The sequence below is a fragment of the Podarcis gaigeae genome (assembly GCF_964106915.1).
Source record: "Podarcis gaigeae genome assembly, chromosome: Z".
Taxonomy (NCBI): Eukaryota; Metazoa; Chordata; class Lepidosauria; order Squamata; family Lacertidae; genus Podarcis; species Podarcis gaigeae.
Genome location: NC_139691.1, coordinates 12,887,109 through 12,905,378, shown reverse-complemented (window position 1 = coordinate 12,905,378; position 18,270 = coordinate 12,887,109). Strand labels below are relative to the sequence as shown.

Here is an 18,270-nt window from a genome sequence, read left to right as displayed (position 1 = left end):
CGTCCGACAGCCGGCTCGAGGCTCCTTCCGGCCGGGTCTCCCGACGGGGCGCTGCGGGCGGAGGCTCCGGCACCAAGCGCCACGGCGCCCAGGCTCGGCTCGCTGTCTGGATGCACGCAGCCCACCAAACGCGCCACCGGCGGCGAATGCAGCGCCCAGCCGGAGCCACCTGCGCTCTAGTGCCTGCGCGCCAAGACCGCCCACCCGCCCCGACGGGGCCCACCCACCCGCGCCGGAGGCCGGCCGACGCACTGGCCCCAGAGCAGCCCCTCCCCGCGCCAGAAAGAAGCCGCGTCGGGGCTAGCCGGGCGGGGAGTGAGACCGAGAAGGCTGCGCCGCGACGCCCAAAGACGCGGGTCTTGGCGCAAAGGGGCCCGAGGCACCCAGACGCGGAAGGGACCCTCTCCCCCTGAGCCGCCACTGAACTGCAATTCCCAGCTCCCTTGGCAAATCCCAGTCCCCAATCCCCAAGATGCTTTATTTGAGGCAGGGGTCCTTTAATTGCAAAAACAACACCACGGAGGGCAGTAGTCACCACGGAGTTTGCCCCAGAGTAGAGCCGTCAGTATTAATGACCATGGTTAGGGGGTAGGGGGCGCAAGTTACTTGCCTTGCCCCGGGTGCTGACAACCCACGCTACGCGCTCAGCTCCATGCCGTTCAGGTGTACCATCCTTCTGTTGGGAGGCAGGGGGCGGTGGGGTCTTGGCTGGGGGGCGGGCGACGAGGAAGGAGGGCGGCCGAGGCAGAGACTGCTGCACTAGAGCAGAGGAGGGAGATGATGGTGGGGGGAGCAGCGGGGCAGAAGTGCCATTGCAATCCGGCGGGGCGCCCTTGCCCGGCAGCAGGAGGGGAGGAAGGAGCCGAGTGGTGAGGGGCAGCTGCGTCCACGCCCCCTTCTTCACCTGCTGCTTCCCGGCGGCCGGATCTAGCCGCGGGATCCAGCCGCGGGTGGCAAGCGGCTTTGCGGGGAAGCGATGATCTGCAGGGGCGTCTCCTGCTCCCGGGTTTCGCGCGAGCTTTCTCTGCGGGCTTCAGCGGGGCGCCTTGTGCTCGGCTTGCCTGCCCGCCTGCTTGTTTGGAGGTTAGCGCCTTTCAGCCTGGGGCAAATCGACATCAAGGCTTCAGCTCCCACTTACCCAGGCGGGGTGGGGGAATAACAAAGGAGGGGCACCGTAATGATGCTACAGGGGACGTTTTCCCCCTGCACGTGGAGACAGGCTCCCAGCACAATGGCAGCGCTGCCTAGCGGGACTTTGAAGTGACAGTAAAACATCAAGATTCAATATTGTCTCCCGAAGCAGACGGATTCCAAAACCAACTTTTGGAATAATATTTAGCAGCTTTGCAGAGAGACTGGGTCTAAAAAGGTTAAGTATGGATTGGACCTTGGCTGGGACCTTCTGCCTGTGTTACTGCCCCTGAGCCCCTAGTTGGCGGGACCTCTGTCCCAGCCCTTCTTGACAGGTGGAAGAGCTTGAAACTTGGGGAATGATTTGGAAGGGATGCTAACTCATGAGAGAAAGAGGTAGTTACCCCTGTTACATCATATGTTAGATTTGGGGTGGGGAGGGAGGTGGTTTTCTTTCTTTGTACAGATCAGCACTTTTTAAAAGTATTAACTGTGGATTACAAATTTTAAAAAAGCTAATGAGTTTGGCAAACTGTAATACTGTTTATGTTTCTCTTTTATTTAGTTAGTTGTACTGTAATTATATAGTAAATAGACATAAAATAATCAAAACATTAATAAAATCAGCAGTTAAAATATACATATTTAAGAAACACATGCAGTATTGAATACATTGAGGCTTGCATTGCAGGGGGTTGGACAATATGACACTCTGGGTCTCTTCCAACCAAAATGGAAGACTGCACAGGCTCCGTGTATTTGAAGAAAGAGCAAAGCTTGATGACAGAACACCTGCTTTGCATGCAGAAAGCCCCACGTTTGATCCATGGCACCGTATTGGTCTCCTTTTTGTGCTGCTTACATGTTTGCTGCAAACACTGCAGAACACTGCAGCTTCCTATACTCCTCCTTGAACTCCAAGGAACTCAGGGGGCCATCTATAGCTTCCTCCTGCTCCGAGCGGGAAATTGAGCCCTGCTCTCCCAGGTCCAAGCCCAGCACTCTAACCACTCGGCCACATCAGTGGCGTAGTGTGGGTTGTCAGCACCCGGGGCAAGGCAAGTAATTTGCGCCCCCTAACCCGTGGATTTGCGCCCCCTAACCCTAACCCCCAGATGTTGTGCCCGGTGCCGCCGGCCCCCCTGCACCCCCCACGCTACGCCACTGGGCCACATGGACTCTCCTGGAATCTTGGCATGGTGGCCGTGCGTTCCATGGTACCAAGCAACGGAGGCTGTGACTGTTTGAACTGAGGTTCTGGCATCCCCAGCATGGAGAGGTTGGCAGAGGTTTGCTGTAGTGACCCTTGCTTATTTAGATTAGAATATGGCTTCTCAAAGACTCCTGGGGGTAAGTGAAAGTTGGCATTTCCAGGGGACTTCGCTTTAAGACGTAGAATAATGGTATCACCAAGTTTGGCAAAGAGCTATCAAATGTCAAAGGAAGCTTCTGTTTGTGTTTATTGGTTTGTTTATTCAAATGTAAGCCTGTGACTAGGGAGTGTCTTGTTTTTGATTTTGTATAAACCTCTCTGGGAGCCTTTTTGGCTGAAAAGAGGAGTACAAATGCTCTGAATGAATGAGTACTTTCTCCCCGTGGCCGTCTCTGACCTTCATCTCTTGTTTCGGGTCTTTGGCACCTTCCTTCCTGCGGAGCAGCTCTTGGAGGCCAAGTGCTTCCTGGCCAGTGACCTTGCTGCTGAGAGCACCTTCGAGCCCCTGGACATCTCCCACTTGCTGCAAGAGTTCAGCGGCAAAGCAGTGGAGGTAGGATGCTGCCAGGGTAGGAGAGAAGAATCTCCACCTTGAAGTAGGGGAGTCCACCCCATGCCATTGGGTGGCCATGACACATGTTTGTTGGACCTGGAGGGCTAGTGTTGTGGTATCATAGCCAAGATTAGGTCCTTTTAACAGGAAGAGGAACAGAGCAGAAGCCGAGAAGGCAGGGACAGGCCTCTGTCCTCTAGGCGAGGCAGCAAGGGGTGAGATTGGTGCAGGTTTCCCGTCTCTTTTTGCCATCTGCAGAGATGCAGCAGCACAGAGGGGCTGATCCAGATCACGGAGGGATCCTTCTGGAGTGCAGGAGACCAGGGAAGACCAAGCCATTTCCTCTCTCTGTGGCATGGCAGCAAGCAGTAGAGTTCCTGATGGAGCTGGACCACCTGTGGAGGGGTCAGGTTTAGAGGCAAAGCGCCTTTCTGGCCCCCGCACCACTGCCCAGAGAACCAAATGGTCCCCTCGGTGCAATAATGTGCCATCCCTGAGCCAAGAGATCTGACTGTTGCTGTGCCTGCAAGAGAATATGGCAGGAGGTCTTGGCTGACCAACAACAACTACTCCATCTGAAGGCTGAGCAGCTGCATCAGAGCTCCTTGGCAGAGGCTGCTACCGCTGTGGTAAGGACGAATTCCCTGCTTTCTGGCTTCTTCTCCCCAGAGTAATATCAAGGGGTTTCTGTATTCTGCAGAAAAGCAGGGAAAGTGGCTTGCACTCCTCTCTCTCCCAGCAACACCTGACCAGCCTGTTGCACACCATCCTTAGGATGGATGAATACAAGGTACCTGTGCGCCATCACTTTCCACAGCTGCTGATAGCTGCCAACTTCCTGCCTGCCCAGGAATTCCTCAACTGAGTAGCACATCACAAAGGGACAAATGGAGTCCCTTTTCCTTCAGCTTCTGGGGTTTTCTGGTCCAGCTTGATTTTCCAAGGGAGACTATCCTTCAAGTGGCTACTAGGGAGCAAGGATGCGGAAGGAATTTGATTCTGTTTGCATGTCAAGGCAGATCTGCATAATTCATAATTTCTGGAAATATCAACTTCTGGGGGAGCCTTGTAAATGTGGTTTTCCAATTTGGTTCTTGGTGTTTTGGCCATTGTTGGACACAATAGTTTCTGGCAGGTTGTGTGTGGTGAACGGATGACAACCTGGGAGGTTATTGTTGAGACTGTCATCACCTCGAGCCACATTGAGAAAGAGTCCACAATGATCAGGAACGTCTGACCTTGGAATGGGCCAGTGAAATCAATGTGGAGTCTTGACCACAGTGTGCGTGTCATCTCCCACTGTTGAATTGGGGCCTTGGGCATGGCTGGTTGGGACTCTTGGCAGGTCTGGCAGTGCTGGACCCACTCTTCTACTGCTGCATCAATGCCTGGCCACCAGACGTAGCTCCTGGCCAAAGCTTTCATGCAGACAGTGCCTGGATGACTCACATGGAAAGCCTCCAGCACTCTGGTCCGCAGCTTAGTATGGATCATGACCCAGTTTCCCCATAGCAGGCATCTATTGTAGACTGACAGTTCATGTTGCCAGGGATGAATGGGGAGAACTCTGCATCAAGGCAACTCTCTGGCCACCCCCTCCACACCCAGTTGAAGATGCGAGAGATGGTGCAATCCTTTGCCAAGTGTGTGGCGACATCTGTGGCATGGAGCGGTGGCTGGGGCAGAGCCTCCAGTAGCATCACACCATAGTTTGGGGATGGGTTGGTGTCAATGTCTGCCAATGACAGGTGGCTTAGGGCATCTGTGTGGCCCAGTTTCCTACCAGGATGATGGTGAAGCACGTAGTCATATGCATTGAGAAAGATGGACCACCTTAGCATCCTTGGAGACTGGATCTGGATCTGCTGATCAGGAACGAAAAGGCCCAGCAGAGGTTTGTAGTCAGTCACAATCTTCACTCCTGCCACAATAGCCAGGGCCTCCTTGTCAAACTGGGCATAATTGTGTTCCATAGATGACAAGGTCCTGGAGTAGAATGCAGTGGGGGCCTCCTGCCCATCCAGCCACTGGTGGCTGAGGACCATGCCGATTCCATATGGAGAAGCATCAGAGGCAAGCACAACAGGCTTGGTCTCATCAAAATGGGTAAGGACGCTGTCAGAGGAGAGCAGGTGTTTGACAGCGTTAAAAGCAGCATCCTGAGCATGGCCCCAGTTCCAAGCGGCTTTCTTGTCCAATAGCCAGTACAGGGGCTCCGCTATTGCTGCCTTATGGGGAAGAAAGGAGTTGTAGTAGTTCAGCAAGCCCAGGAAGGCCTGCAGGGCTCTTGTTTCGAGCGTGGTGGTGCAGCACTTTGTATGGCCTTGACCTTTGCCAGTGTGGGGTGGATGCCGTCAGCATCAATCAGGAACCCAAGGAGCTCAACCTTGGGCACCCCTGGCATTTTTCTTTCTTCACCTTAAGGCTGGCGTCTTGGAAACGGTGCAGGACTTCTCAAAGACAAGCTGCAAGTTCTACCTCCGACTCTCCTGTGATGAGGATGGCATCAAAATAAGGAATGACGCCCAGGAGGTCTTTCAGGACTCTTCCGTGAGGTTTTGGAAGAGGTCTGGGGCCACACTGACACCAAACTGTAGTCTCTTGACGTGGAAAGCCCCGTGGTGGGTCATGATTGCCTGTGCCTCAGAGGTAGCCTCAGCGACTAGAAGTTGTTGGTATGCCTGGGCCAAGTTGAGCTTTGCAAAGACTTTTCCACTGGCCAGCGATGCAAGGAGATGACTCACAACTGGAACAGGATACACATGCTGCTGCAGGGCCTTGTTGAGGGTGCACTTGTAGTCAGCGCAGATCCTCACAACCCCGTTTGCCTTAAGGGGAGTGACAATTGGGGTCTCCCATTGAACATGCAGGACTGGGTCAAGACCCCTTGTTCGATGAGGTGATCTAGCTCTGCATCAAACTTGGGTTTCAGGGCAAATGGCAGTCACTGAAGTTGCAGTGGCAGGTAGTCTGCCACAAAGCCACAACAAAGGCAGCAATGGATTCACATGAGGCCTGGTCTTATTTGTAGAAGGCATGCTGGCAGGCAATCTCTTATGACTGGGGAGCGAAGAGGGTCCTCAGCTTCAGCATTATTGCATCGAACGTTGTATCGCTCTGCTTGGCTGGGGCCACTGGAGCCTAAGCAATCTCTAACGTAGCAGGCCCACACACCCTGAACAGCATAGCCCGCTTCAGTTTGGAGTCAGTCATGTTATTGGTTGCGAGGAATAACTTAAGCCAGGTGGCATGCGAGTCTCATTTCCCTGGAACTGTGGCGTCAAATACCTCGATGTGGCCCTGGCTGGCCATGACACCCGCTCTGTGTGATCTGCCTTGTGGCTGCAGTCAGTGATTTCAGCTCAGTTGAGGTGACAGTTTTCCAGCAGTGCTTTCAGCTTGTGGGAGCTAGCCAAGTCTGCATACCTAGCCTTACATCCCACCTTCGTCACCAGTGAAGTGTAGGTAGTTCCCATGAGGCAAAACACAGTGACAACAGCAAGAACCTTTGCTGAACTTCATAACAGCAAAACATTTATATACATTTATGAAAGCCTGGGCTATTCCCACTCCCAACATCATTGGCTTTTTAAACTTCCAAACTGTGAATCACGACTTAGAGTTCAAGGGCCAATGGCAGAGGCCCACATCCTGGAATGTTCTGTGATTGGACATTGTCAGGGAACTGCCATCAGAACGAGAAACGGAGGCAGGGCCACCCAGTGATGCCGGAGAGGGGACGAGCAGGGGGGAAGGATTCAACGTAACACCCATAGAGAAGAGAGGGAGATGGAGGAATTTGTGACAGGGCTCCAAGACCCTTCCCCCGACGATAGTGGAGAGAGCGCTGGGACACCCCTGCCTTCCCCTTACTTGCACAGACGCGTTCCGCGCAGAGAACATAGGAGGAGACTCGGGGTCAAACAGCTTTTATGCTGGAAGAGGTTCAAGAGACGCCCACTCTCGGATTCTGCAAGTGACTAACAGGTCACGGAGGGCGAGCTCCGACCCTGGGCATGGTTGGGGCAAGCAAACTAACTGAACTGAAGTAAGGTTACGCACAAGTAACCCCTAACAACCATTACAGCAATCCGAGAGTGGCTGCTGTTACTTGTGCGCAAGCAGTGGAAACATGAGCCAGACTGGAGGCGCCGGGGCAGCGGAGCCAGCTGCGGGGGCGCAGGACCTACTAAAGAGGAACCAGGAGCTGGAACGGCATGTAGCACTGCTGATGGCACGGCTGGACGAGAGGCGCACCCAGGACGCGCAGGTTAGACCTACCCCAGTGGCAAAGAAGGTGCCAGGACTAGTACACAAATTTGGGGGGGAGCCCCAGAAATATAATGGATTCCGAACAGAAATAGAGTACGCCTTGCAGCTGCAGCATGATGACTTTGCTGACGAGGCAGCGCAGGTGGCGTATATCGTGGGGCACCTTGAGGGCAGCGCGAGGGAATGGGTTAGACCCCTAATGGCCTCGCAGAACCCCGCTATGAAGGACGTTCAGAAGTTTCTTCAGGCAATGGACGCAATGTATTCTAGCCAACTGGGGGAGAGCGTTACCCAAAGGGAGCTGCTGAGATGCAAGCAGGGGGAACTTTCCGTGAGAGACTACTGGTCCCGCTTTGCGATGCTAATACACCGGCTCGAATGGGATCTAGATAGCCCTCCCATACGGATGCTGTTTGAGGAGGGGTTGTCCCCAACCGTTAAAGATGAGCTCTCCCGCGCGCCCCGCCCGGAGACTCTGGATCAGCTGACGAAGGCAGCGCTGGCGATAGGCGCTCGCCAAGAAGCGCGCGCTTTGGAAAGGCGGGAAGGGAGGGGAGAGCGCCACTCTGACTACCGCATTCCGGAGATGCCTAAGCTGCCTGCCGATGACGTAGTGCCAATGGAAATCGATGGAGCGCGGGCGTGTGAGGTTTCTGGCACCAACCAAGGAGGCAAAAGGGAGGGAAAGGCTGGGAAAAGCACCAAGAAGTGTTTCCTCTGCCAACGGCCAGGACACTTTGCCAGGGTCTGTCCTCAAAGAAAGGCTTGGCAAGGGATGGTGGGAGCCGCTGGAAGCGAGGAGGAGGGGGCAGAGGAAAAGGTGCAGGAAAACGCCAGCGCTTGACTGCCCACGGGGGGGGGGGGCGCAGCAGCCAAGCGAACAGATAACAGAAGTGCCCCAACCGGACCCACCCAAGGTTTCTATAGCGATAGAGGTGGTGCTAGAACTCCCAAATGGACACTCAGTCAAGGTGAAAGCAATGCTGGACTCAGGCAGCTCCTGTAATTTTTTTAGTAAGGAGTTTGCATTGGAGCACCAGATCCACCTGCTGCCACTTGATTTCCCGCTCCAAGTGACCACAATAGATGGCAGGGAGCTGCTGGGAGGGGAAGTGACACATCAAACCCCACCTATGAGAATGAGTGCTTCCAGGCACACAGAGACCATTGCCTTTCACGTGGGCACACTGGCGGGACCCCCAATAATACTGGGCATGAGCTGGCTAGTGCTACATGATCCAGTGGTGGCCTGGCACCAACGGACAGTCACCTTCGGGTCGGCACACTGTTTGGAACACTGTCTAGGAGGGGTGAAACCCAGGGTGAGGTTGGCCAGAGTGGCAGCAACTACACTGAAGCAGAGAGCGGACGTGCCGCCACAGTACGCGGATTTACAGGAAGTCTTCAGTGAGAGGAAAGCGGACAAGCTGCCACCACATAGGCCCTTCGACTGCCAGATCAACCTGCTCCCTGGGGCGCAGCTACCGGTGGGTAAGCTGTATGCCATGTCGGACAGAGAGATGCAGGAGTTGCGAGACTTTATTGACAAAAACCTTAAGAGGGGGTTCATAAGGGAATCTAAGGCAGTGGGGGGCAGCCCTGTGTTTTTTGTGGACAAGAAAAACACGGATCAGCTGAGGCTTGTAGTGGACTTTCGAAGACTAAACCTTGTATCGGAACCCGTGACCTTCCCAATGCCCAGAATTGATGATATTCTGACTAGGGTGAGGAAGGGCAAGATCTTCACCAAGCTGGACCTCCAGGGAGCATACAATCTGATTAGAATAAGGAAGGGGGACGAATGGAAAACCACCATGTTCACCCCCCTAGGGGCCTTTGAGTACCTAGTCATGCCATTTGGACTACAATCAGGCTCAGCCTGTTTTCAAAGCTTCATGCACCATGTGCTGGGACCCCTGCTGTACAAAAACTGTGTAGCATTTCTGGACGACGTACTGATCTATTCGGACAATGAAAAGCAGCATATCCAGGACGTCAGGGAAGTGCTGAAGAGGCTACTAGAGCACCAATTGTGGGTCAAGCTGGAAAAGTGCCAATTTCACGCCCGTGAGGTGGAATTCCTGGGATACAAGTTGGACAAAGGACTTGCCATGGACCCTGGCAAGGTGCAGGCAGTGCTGGAATGGAAGGCCCCTAAGACCCGGAAGGATGTGCAGAGGTTCCTTGGGTTCAGCAACTTCTACCGGAAGTTCATCAAGAACTTCGCCCACTTGACCGCACCCATCACGGATTGTCTCAGTAGCAAGAAGAAGTTCGTCTGGATGGAAAGTGCCCAAAGGTCCTTCGAAAAACTAAAGAAGGCGTTCACCTCGGAGGAACAGCTCCTGCACGTGGATCTGCAGAAGCCGATGAGGCTGGAGACCGATGCATCAGACAGAGCTATTGGAGCAGTGTTGCTACAGCCGGGACGGAGCCAACACACCTGGAGGCCGTGCGCCTTCTTCTCACGGAAACTGAACAAATCGGAGTATAACTACACGGTGTATGATCGCGAACTGTTAGCTATTTATGCAGCGTTTCGGCAGTGGAGACATCTCCTAATAGGGGCACAGCACAAGATTCAGGTTTGCACGGATCATAAGAACCTGGAATATTGGAGAACAGCTTGAGTGCTCAACCAGAGACAGATTCGATGGGCACAGGAGTTTTCCAAGTTTAACTTTGAGATCAAGTACGTGCCGGGGGAAGAGAACGTGAGGGCAGACGTGCTTTCACGGAAGCCCGAGTATATGGAAGGAGAAGGACCGCCGGAAGCTCAACACGTGTTTCCTGAGGAACTATGGGTTTGCGGGGGAGCGTTGGTTGGGAAACGAGAACTAACCGAGCTGATTCGCCAGGACGAATTCGCCCAAACCAGAATCAGGGAACTCAGGGGAATGGGGGGAGATCAGGGAGGCTTTGAGGAGAGGGAAGGACTGCTGCATTACAGGGGAGCAATGTATGTGCCCGAGGAAGCCCTGCGAGAAAGGGTTCTCAGACAGCTTCATGACAACCCAACAGCGGGGCACTTTGGGCAACACAAAACCATGTTACTGGTTATGAGGCAATTCTGGTGGCCAAGGGTGAGGGAAGATGTACGAGAGTATGTACGGGGGTGTGACCGCTGCCAACGGGCCAAGGGAGAGAGGGTGGCCCCGGCGGGGTTACTGGAGCCCTTACCCACACCGGGAAGACCATGGGGGGAGGTGTCGATCGATTTCATGACCGATTTACCCAAATCTAGAGGGAAGACAGCAGTCATGGTAGTAGTAGATCTGCTAACCAAAATGTGCCATTTTATAGCGTGCTCACATGCAGTAACGGCCGAGGAAACTGCCCGGTTGTTTGTGGATCACATTTTCAGGTTGCATGGGGCTCCGACGAGGGTTATCTCCGACCTGGGGAAACAATTTACCTCGAGGGTCTGGAGGAAACTCGTTAGCTTATTGCAGGTGGAAGTGGGATTCTCGACGGCGAGACACCCGGAGACCAATGGACAAGCAGAGAGGGCGAATAGCATTTTACAGCAATATCTACGCTGCTACGTCAACGAGAGACAGAACGATTGGGTAGAGAAGCTAGCACTAGCGGAGTTTGCGTATAACAGCGCTGAGCATGTGTCCACGGGGATGAGCCCGTTCATGGCTAATTATGGGTTGCACCCCAGGGCTTTTCCTGGGAGAGGGGAGGAAGGGTGGAGCGTGCCCGCCGCAGAGCAGTTTGTGGAAGAAATGGAAGCTCTGCACCAGCAGCTTAAGATGAACCTGGATAGGGCCAAGGAAGTGTACAAAAGACAAGCAGACAAACGCCGCTGGGAAGGGGAGACCATTAGGGTGGGGGACCGGGTGTGGTTATCCACACAAGGCTTACCTTTCAAGGGCGGGTGTAAGAAACTGAGGCCAAGACAGCTGGGACCATTTGAGGTGACCCACCAAGTGAACCTGGTGGCGTTCCGGCTCAAGTTGCCAGACAGCATGAAGATCCACCCAGTATTTCATAGGTCACTGCTCTCACCGTACAGAGGGTCCGGGAGGCAGGAGGGGAAGGGCTCACCCACCCACTAATGGAAGAGAGGGAACGCCACCACGAGGTAATGGAGATCCTGGATTCGCACTGGCGAGGGCGGCAGGTGGAGTACCTAGTGGCTTGGGAGGGGGAACCCGAGTCAGAAAACACGTGGGTGCCTGCAGGGGAAATAGATGATGGATATCTGGTGGAAGAGTTCCACAACAGGTATCCGAGGAAGCCCAAATCCCTTGAGAGATTCTGGGAGGAGCAATTTGCCACCACCAATGAGGAGGAGGAGGATTTCGTGGGTTTTCCGGCTTCCCAGGAGGAAGGAGGAGAATCGTCAGGAGAGGAGTAGTCAGATGGGGAAGTCCCGCCCGTGATAAATTGGAGCAGGTGGGAGGCGGTGTTTGAGTCCACGGACGTCGACAGCAGCTCCTTTCGGGGGTTCCTGGCATCGTCGGCTGAAGAAGGGGACAAGGTCCCGTCACAGGGTCAGGCCGGGGGTGAAGGGGGTCCTGGGGAGGAGGTGGATGTCAGGGAACTGCCATCAGAACGAGAAACGGAGGCAGAGCCACCCAGCGATGCCAGAGAGGGGATGAGCAGGGGGAAAGGATTTCAACGTAACACCCATAGAGAAGAGAGGGAGATGGAGGAATTGGTGACAGGGCTCCAAGACCCTTCCCCCAACGATAGTGGAGAGAGCGCTGGGACGCCCCTGCCTTCCCCTTACTTGCGCAGACGCGTTCCGTGCAGAGAACATAGGAGGAGACTCGGGGTCAAACAGCTTTTATGCTGGAAGAGGTTCAAGAGACGCCCACTCTCGGATTCTGCAAGTGACTAACAGGTCACGGAGGGCGAGCTCCGACCCTGGGCATGGTTGGGGCAAGCAAACTAACTGAACTGAAGTAAGGTTACGCACAAGTAACCCCTAACAACCATTACAGACATCATGTATTGAATCAGAACACAGAAGCTCAGAATCCTTAATCCAGACTCAAGCTCAGGCAAATACAGACCACTGAATACATAGCATCCGCCCTCCCCAGTTTAGATGGCAACCCCAATAGGGGGTTCACAAACAGGCATCCTTCAGAATTTGAACCTCACCCCTACTTTGTACTCTGAGTAATCAGTTGCCTTAAATATTCTGTGGCTCATGTCAAGGCTCCGGATTGTCTCCAGTTTTAGTTCTCTTCAGAGTAGACCAGTTGGATTTGATGTACATGATGAACTTAGGTCCATTCATTTCAGTGGGTTTGCTAAGCACAGAACATAGTTGGATCCAACTCTCCATCTGTAAGTAAGACTACAGATGGTGGATAAAATGAGAACCCGTCTAAACCTCCATCAGAAAAGTGCTTTGTGGGGACAAGGAAAGTATCCCATCTTATCACCAAAGAGTTTCTTTCTCTTTGGGTCTCTTGAGCTGCTTATCTACAATATGCTGGTCTATCCCTGTAAGGAAGCACTGGACCACCTGCTCACCTTGCTGCAGCATGATCACCTACAAATCTGGAAGCTCAGATTCAGAGGGATATCCCTGCTTTTGCACTCTGACATGGCAAGTGATGCTTAGAGGGAGGGCACGAGAAGGATTTAGATTCAAATCACAGCCAAGCACAAGTCTGTGCTAAAAGAAAAACTGTTGGACCTTTCAGATCTTTGAAAAGAGTATTTCTTTCTGTAGTACCTGAAGATGCTGGCTATAAACTACTGCAATCTGGCTGCCCATGTGAGTATTATGGAACAACTGCTTTCTGGATTGCACATTACATAATACACTGTTAAGGAGAAATGGTCCTAGGCATTATTTATTCTGAATAGGATCTTTAAACCACGAAATAATTTGGTTGAAAGATGAACAGTCCCTCTGTTCATGGGGTTCTGCGTGACAATGTCTCAAGACATTGGTTTTTAGCATCAGGCAGTATATGAATTCTGTGAAACCATTAAAACCATTTTGCTAAAACAATTAAAAAGCCCTTTCCAGCCTCAACAGAAGGACTTCTGTAATTCCATCCTGACCTGGTGAATCTGGCTTGCCATACTCCTCAGGGTCCATTTATTGTTTTGGAAAAAGAAGGGTGGTGTTGTGACTGGCATGCAAGGAAAATGTTCTGGCTCTGGTGTTCCTCTGGAGCACCTGTTCTTGGAAGCCTGCATGGAAAACAGATGCCCAGGCACCGCCTTGGAGGAGAGTCATGTTTGCCCCCAATGCTGCACCAGGGGGAGGATAGGGGGCTGGCCAGCCTCAAAAGACCCCAGTGGACAGGGGTCCTGATCTCACCTTTTCTGCTGGGGAAATTAACAGCTCTGATGAGAGACGCAATCTCTTTTGCTTTTTGCCTGTGTGAGGAAAACTTCATCTGGGCAGGCAGCAGCCATGGAACATCTAAGGCTGCTTCGGGTCAGGGCTAGAGACCAATTGCTTCCCAGAACAACTACAAGAGCCATTCGAGAACTGGTCATTGTCATTCACTTCAAAGATGAGGACGAGGTGGCCAAGGTGAGGGCCAACAAGGTTGACTTACTCAATAGGAGGGAGAGATTGTTCTCAGGAGCTTCAGAGATTGTCTAGCTTTTGGAGGACAACTAATTCGTACAGTACTGCATTCCTCCTCCATCGTCCCATTTTGTATTTTCCATCTTGCAGCCAAATCATTTTGGATTGTTGGTCCAGCTCCGGCTCTCCGGCATGGCTCATTGAGCTTCTCGCAAGCATTTGCAATCCAAATTAATGGCTTAGTGGCTGTCAAACAGAGGTGAAACCAAAGGAAAAAGGAACAGGAGAAGAGGATAAGGAGCAAACTCAGAGAATTGCAGAAACAGGAAGGGGCTGATCACTTTCACCCTAGGGCTACCACTGGAAGGTGAAATCTGTTGAAGAGTTCATTTCTGAGTTCTCCTTGACTTCTAACCCTCTTCTCTTCTCGAGGCCACAATGAGGGCTCTTTGCCATCTAGCCCCACAAGTCAAGTGGTGGGTACATCCCAAAAGCTTTGGCCTCCACTTTGTACTCCATCCGGCAGCTAAGCATCTGGTAGGTCACTTTGCTTTCTTTGCAGCTTTGCACAGGGTTATCCCATTTCATCTTCCCACCAACCCAGTAGAGGTTAGGTATGTATGCCTAGCTGGGGCAGCAGGTATCGCCAATGCTGCCTGCCTACCCAGGGTCCTGGTCCTTGCAGGACTCTCCGCAATCTTCTTGAGTGGGGGGAGCAGGCAACCCCCCAGCAGCAGTTTGGTTCCCTTTCTCCATTATAAAAAGTCTCCTTTTAATTATTTATTCACCATCAGCAGTGATAATTTCTGGGGCAACAAGAGGGTCTAACGTTACTAATACTCAGTACCCTTCTAACAGAACCTCCTTTCTGTCTTTCCTGCATGAAACGATGAATCCACGCTGGAAAATGGCAGCCTATCGACTGAAGCCTGAGAGGAGGCCTCTGGAAGCTAGAAGACCCACACAAGAATGTCATCTGCCGGGAAAGGAGGCTCAGCAGAGACGCCGTCTGCAACCTCGATCCACACCCTTATGGTGACTTTTTGCCGAGTATAAAGAGTTGCTACAGCGAGGTGAAAACACAAGAAGGACTTTTGAAGAATGAGCAACAGCTTCCTCATCCGCGTTCTACAGAATAACTTATGTAGTTTAGGGAAGTTTTTAATGTCTGGCATTTTAATGTATTTTTAATCTTTTATTGGAAGCCGCCCAGAGTGGCTGGGGAAACCCAGCCAGCTGGGCGGAGTAAAAATAATAAATTGTTGTTGTTGTTGTTGTTGTGTTTCGGCAAGACTGAAAAATGTCCTAGAAAGAAAGTCCTCATGATCCCCCACTGAAGCAGGGCCAGTCAATAAATTAAATGTGAACAAAACTGGGGCACATACAAGGAACTCATTGATCTTAGAGAGGGTGCTATCAGGCTTAAAGGAGAGAGGAGATTGAAATGAATGCATTGAATATTATAGGAGAAATATGCTGCATTCAAGGGTAATAACACTTTATCAATTTATGTAAGAATGTATGAGAGTATATTATACTGCATTTTTAAATATTGTTTTCTTTCTTTTTCATATGCATCATTGTTATTTCCTCCCCTCACTCCCACCTTTTTCCTTGGTATAACTTTATTTCTTTATAATTGGAATTCTTTCATCAATTTTTGTATTTATTGAAAAAGGGTAAATATGGAAACCATGGAAGGGGAGGACGGGAAGAAAATGCATAAAGTAACTTACAGTTTATGTTAACATAAGTTAAGTTTTTTTTGTAAAAAATCAATAAATAATATTTTTTAAAAAATAAAAGAAAAAGAGATGCTTGGTTGAGAACTCTTCCTTGAGACTCGTCCCCAGCACATTGTTTCTGACCTAGTCCTGGGGTCCCCACCTTCTTCTTATTTGGCGATCACTCATAGCCAAGTAAGATTCTTCCATGAATACGGTCCGTAAGTGACTATGGAGGCCAATTCTGGATTCACATGTCCACAGTGGGGACATAGGTTTCCGGGCGGGAGTTTATTACGGTGAGGATTCGCCAAATGTCCCTTCCTCTTAGCAAGTTTCTACCTTTCGTCCTGAGTTTGAGCATCTTCAAAGTCTATGACACCTTTGGTAAAGGCTGTTCCCCAATTGGAGCGCTCGCAGGCCAGTGTTTCCCAGTTGTTGCTGTTTATACGACTTTTTTAAGATTTGCCTTGAGAGAGTCTTTAAACCTCTTTTGTTGAGCACCAGTATTACGCTTTCTATTTTTAAATTCAGAATAGAGAGCTGCTTTGGAAGACAATAATTGGGCATCCACACAACATGACCATTCCAACGAAGTTGATGTTAAAGAATCATTGCTTCGGCACAGGTGATCTTTGCTTCTTCCAGTACACTGGCATTAGTTTGCCTGTCTTCCCAAGTAAGATGTAAAATTTTTCAGAGACACGGTTGATGGAATCTTTTAAGGAGCTGGAGATGGCATTTATAAGTGGTCCATGTTTCACAAGCATACAGTAGGGTTCGTAGTACAACAGCTTTATAAACAAGCATTTTTGTTTCCCTGCAAATGTCCTGGTCCTCAAACTCTGCACTTCAATCAGGAGAAGTTGGAAGCTCTCCAAGTTGGTTGCCATCACTGCCTCCTGTGGCAGTGAGCTCCACAGTTTTAACTATGTGCTGCATGAATAAGAGTTCTGGTGTTATGAGAGAAATGTTTTGTTATTTATTTATTTAATTTTATTTATATTCCACCCTATCCCCAGAGGTTTCAGAGCAGCTCACAGAACAAAACTAGAACATAAAATCACAAAATATATAATTATCCATCTGCAAGGATCTTCTGATGAGCAATTGTAACAAGTATGGCTATGGATCTTTGCCAAGGGTTTCATAAGAAACACCCCTTCTGTTTGTTTTTTTTAAAGCAGGCAAATTGACTCTGCCACTGAATAGAAGATTAATATGTAAGGCAAAGCATTCCTTGAACCAGCACTAAAGAGGCAGTTTTATTGATTTTAGAAATATTGGAGGTGGTGGTGGGAGGGGGGAGGGAGACATGAGACTTTTGCAACTGCTGATCTATAAAAAGCAGCTCAGCCAGTAAAAGAAGCTGGAAATCATGTTGATGAATGCCTGAGATCCTGATGAGGTTGCTAAAACACAGCTCTGGAGCTTGCATTTCTGCAGCTGAGCAGCTGAAAGCAGATGCATAAAGCATCAGATTTTAAAACACACCCTGTTCATCTGAAATGTGGACATTTAAAGAGCACCTTTATAATAACCTTTATAAAAATATATCTCTTTAGTCTCACTGAAGAGGATGTCCCTATTTTCACTGGAGAAATGTTGGAGGGTATGCAATAAATTAGATGGGCCACGGCATCTGACTTGGTATAAGGCAGCCTCCTAGGGGACGCGGGTGGTGCTGTGGTCTAAACCACTGAGCCTCTTGGGCTTGCTGATCAGAAGGCCCGCTGTTCAAATCCCCACGATGGGGTGAACTCTCATTGCTCTGTCCTAGCTCCTCCCAACCTAGCAGTTTGAAAGCACGCCAGTGTAAGTAGATAAATAGGTACCGCTCTGGCGGGAAGGTAAACGGTGTTTCCGTGCGCTCTGGCACTCGTCACGGTCCTCTGTGCTCCAGTAGCGGTTTAGTCCTGCTGGCCACATGACCCGGAAAGCTGTCTGTGGACAAACGTTTGCTCCTTTGGCCTGGAAGTGAGATGAGCACCACAACCGCATAGCCACCTTTGAATGGACTTAACCACCCAGGGGTCTTTTACCTTTTACCTTAAGGCAGCCTCCTGTGTTACTATGTGATGTACATTTAAAGCATATGGATTCTCTTAAAGAACTCGTTTGTTAGGGGTGCTGGGAATGGTAGCTCTGTGATGGGTAAACCACAGTTTCCAGGATTATTGGGTTGGGGGGAGCTATGTGATTTAAATCAATGGTGTAATGCCCTCAGCAGTGAATTTTATATTTAGAAATAGGAAATACACCTAGTGCTACATGGGGAAAGTGTTGAGGTGTGAGAGATAATCAACCTGTAGCCCTCCAGATGTTGCATGCAGTCGTTGGGGATTATGGGAGTTGGGACCTGAGCGACAGCAGCTGGAAAGCCACAGGTTGACTACCCCTTTGGGGTAAATTTATTTTATTTATCTGGAGTGTTTATAACCTGATGCCCATTGAATATTTCGAATCCAAGTTGGGAACAACAAAATTGACATATACAGTACAGGTGAGAGATAATAACCATATAAAAATTTATTAGCCCTTTTACAAAAACAAATCAGCACTTTCCTCACAAAGCAAAGGACAGCAAAAAAAAAAAGTCACAGTCTGCTTTGGCAGAGACTTGAAGCGAGTTTACTTAAGTGTAGACAACTACCTCTTTATTAAAAAGGAAAAATATTTTTTATATAACAGCAAAGAACAAATGGTGTTTCTTTCATTTTCTGTACAGGCTGCATACACGCCTCCCATTTAAATCACCTTTATTGGGAACAGTAGTTTGCTAAGGGTGCTATTGGAATTGTAGGTCTGTGAGGGCAAACCACAGTTCCCAGAATACTTTGCGGGGTGAGCGTTAAGCGTGTGC

General features: G+C 50.6%; 1 protein-coding gene across 2 annotated transcripts; it reads left to right on the top strand.

The window, feature by feature from the left end:
• The first annotated feature begins 2,572 nt into the window (after window positions 1–2,572).
• LOC310836151 (uncharacterized protein) lies at window positions 2,573–15,494 on the top strand. Of its 2 annotated transcripts, none has more exons than XM_083721058.1 (3): window positions 2,573–2,897; window positions 3,637–6,362; window positions 13,834–15,494. In XM_083721058.1, exons 1-2 carry the CDS (start codon window positions 2,706–2,708, stop codon window positions 3,760–3,762), a joined length of 318 nt encoding a protein of 105 aa, XP_083577184.1. In that variant the 5' UTR covers window positions 2,573–2,705; the 3' UTR covers window positions 3,763–6,362; window positions 13,834–15,494. The 2 variants fall into 2 exon arrangements, 1 of the variants encoding a protein (XP_083577184.1); XR_014559891.1 differs by lacking the exon at window positions 2,573–2,897 and adding an exon at window positions 3,397–3,526.
• Window positions 15,495–18,270: the final 2,776 nt, after the last annotated feature.

Bases quoted from the DNA above. Each gene is read 5' to 3' on its own strand.
- LOC310836151 (XM_083721058.1), top strand. From the start codon at position 2,706: ATGAATGAGTACTTTCTCCCCGTGGCCGTCTCTGACCTTCATCTCTTG. The intron at 2,898-3,636 runs GTAGGATGCTGC...TCTCTCTCCCAG, and splicing joins TCAGCGGCAAAGCAGTGGAG to CAACACCTGACCAGCCTGTT.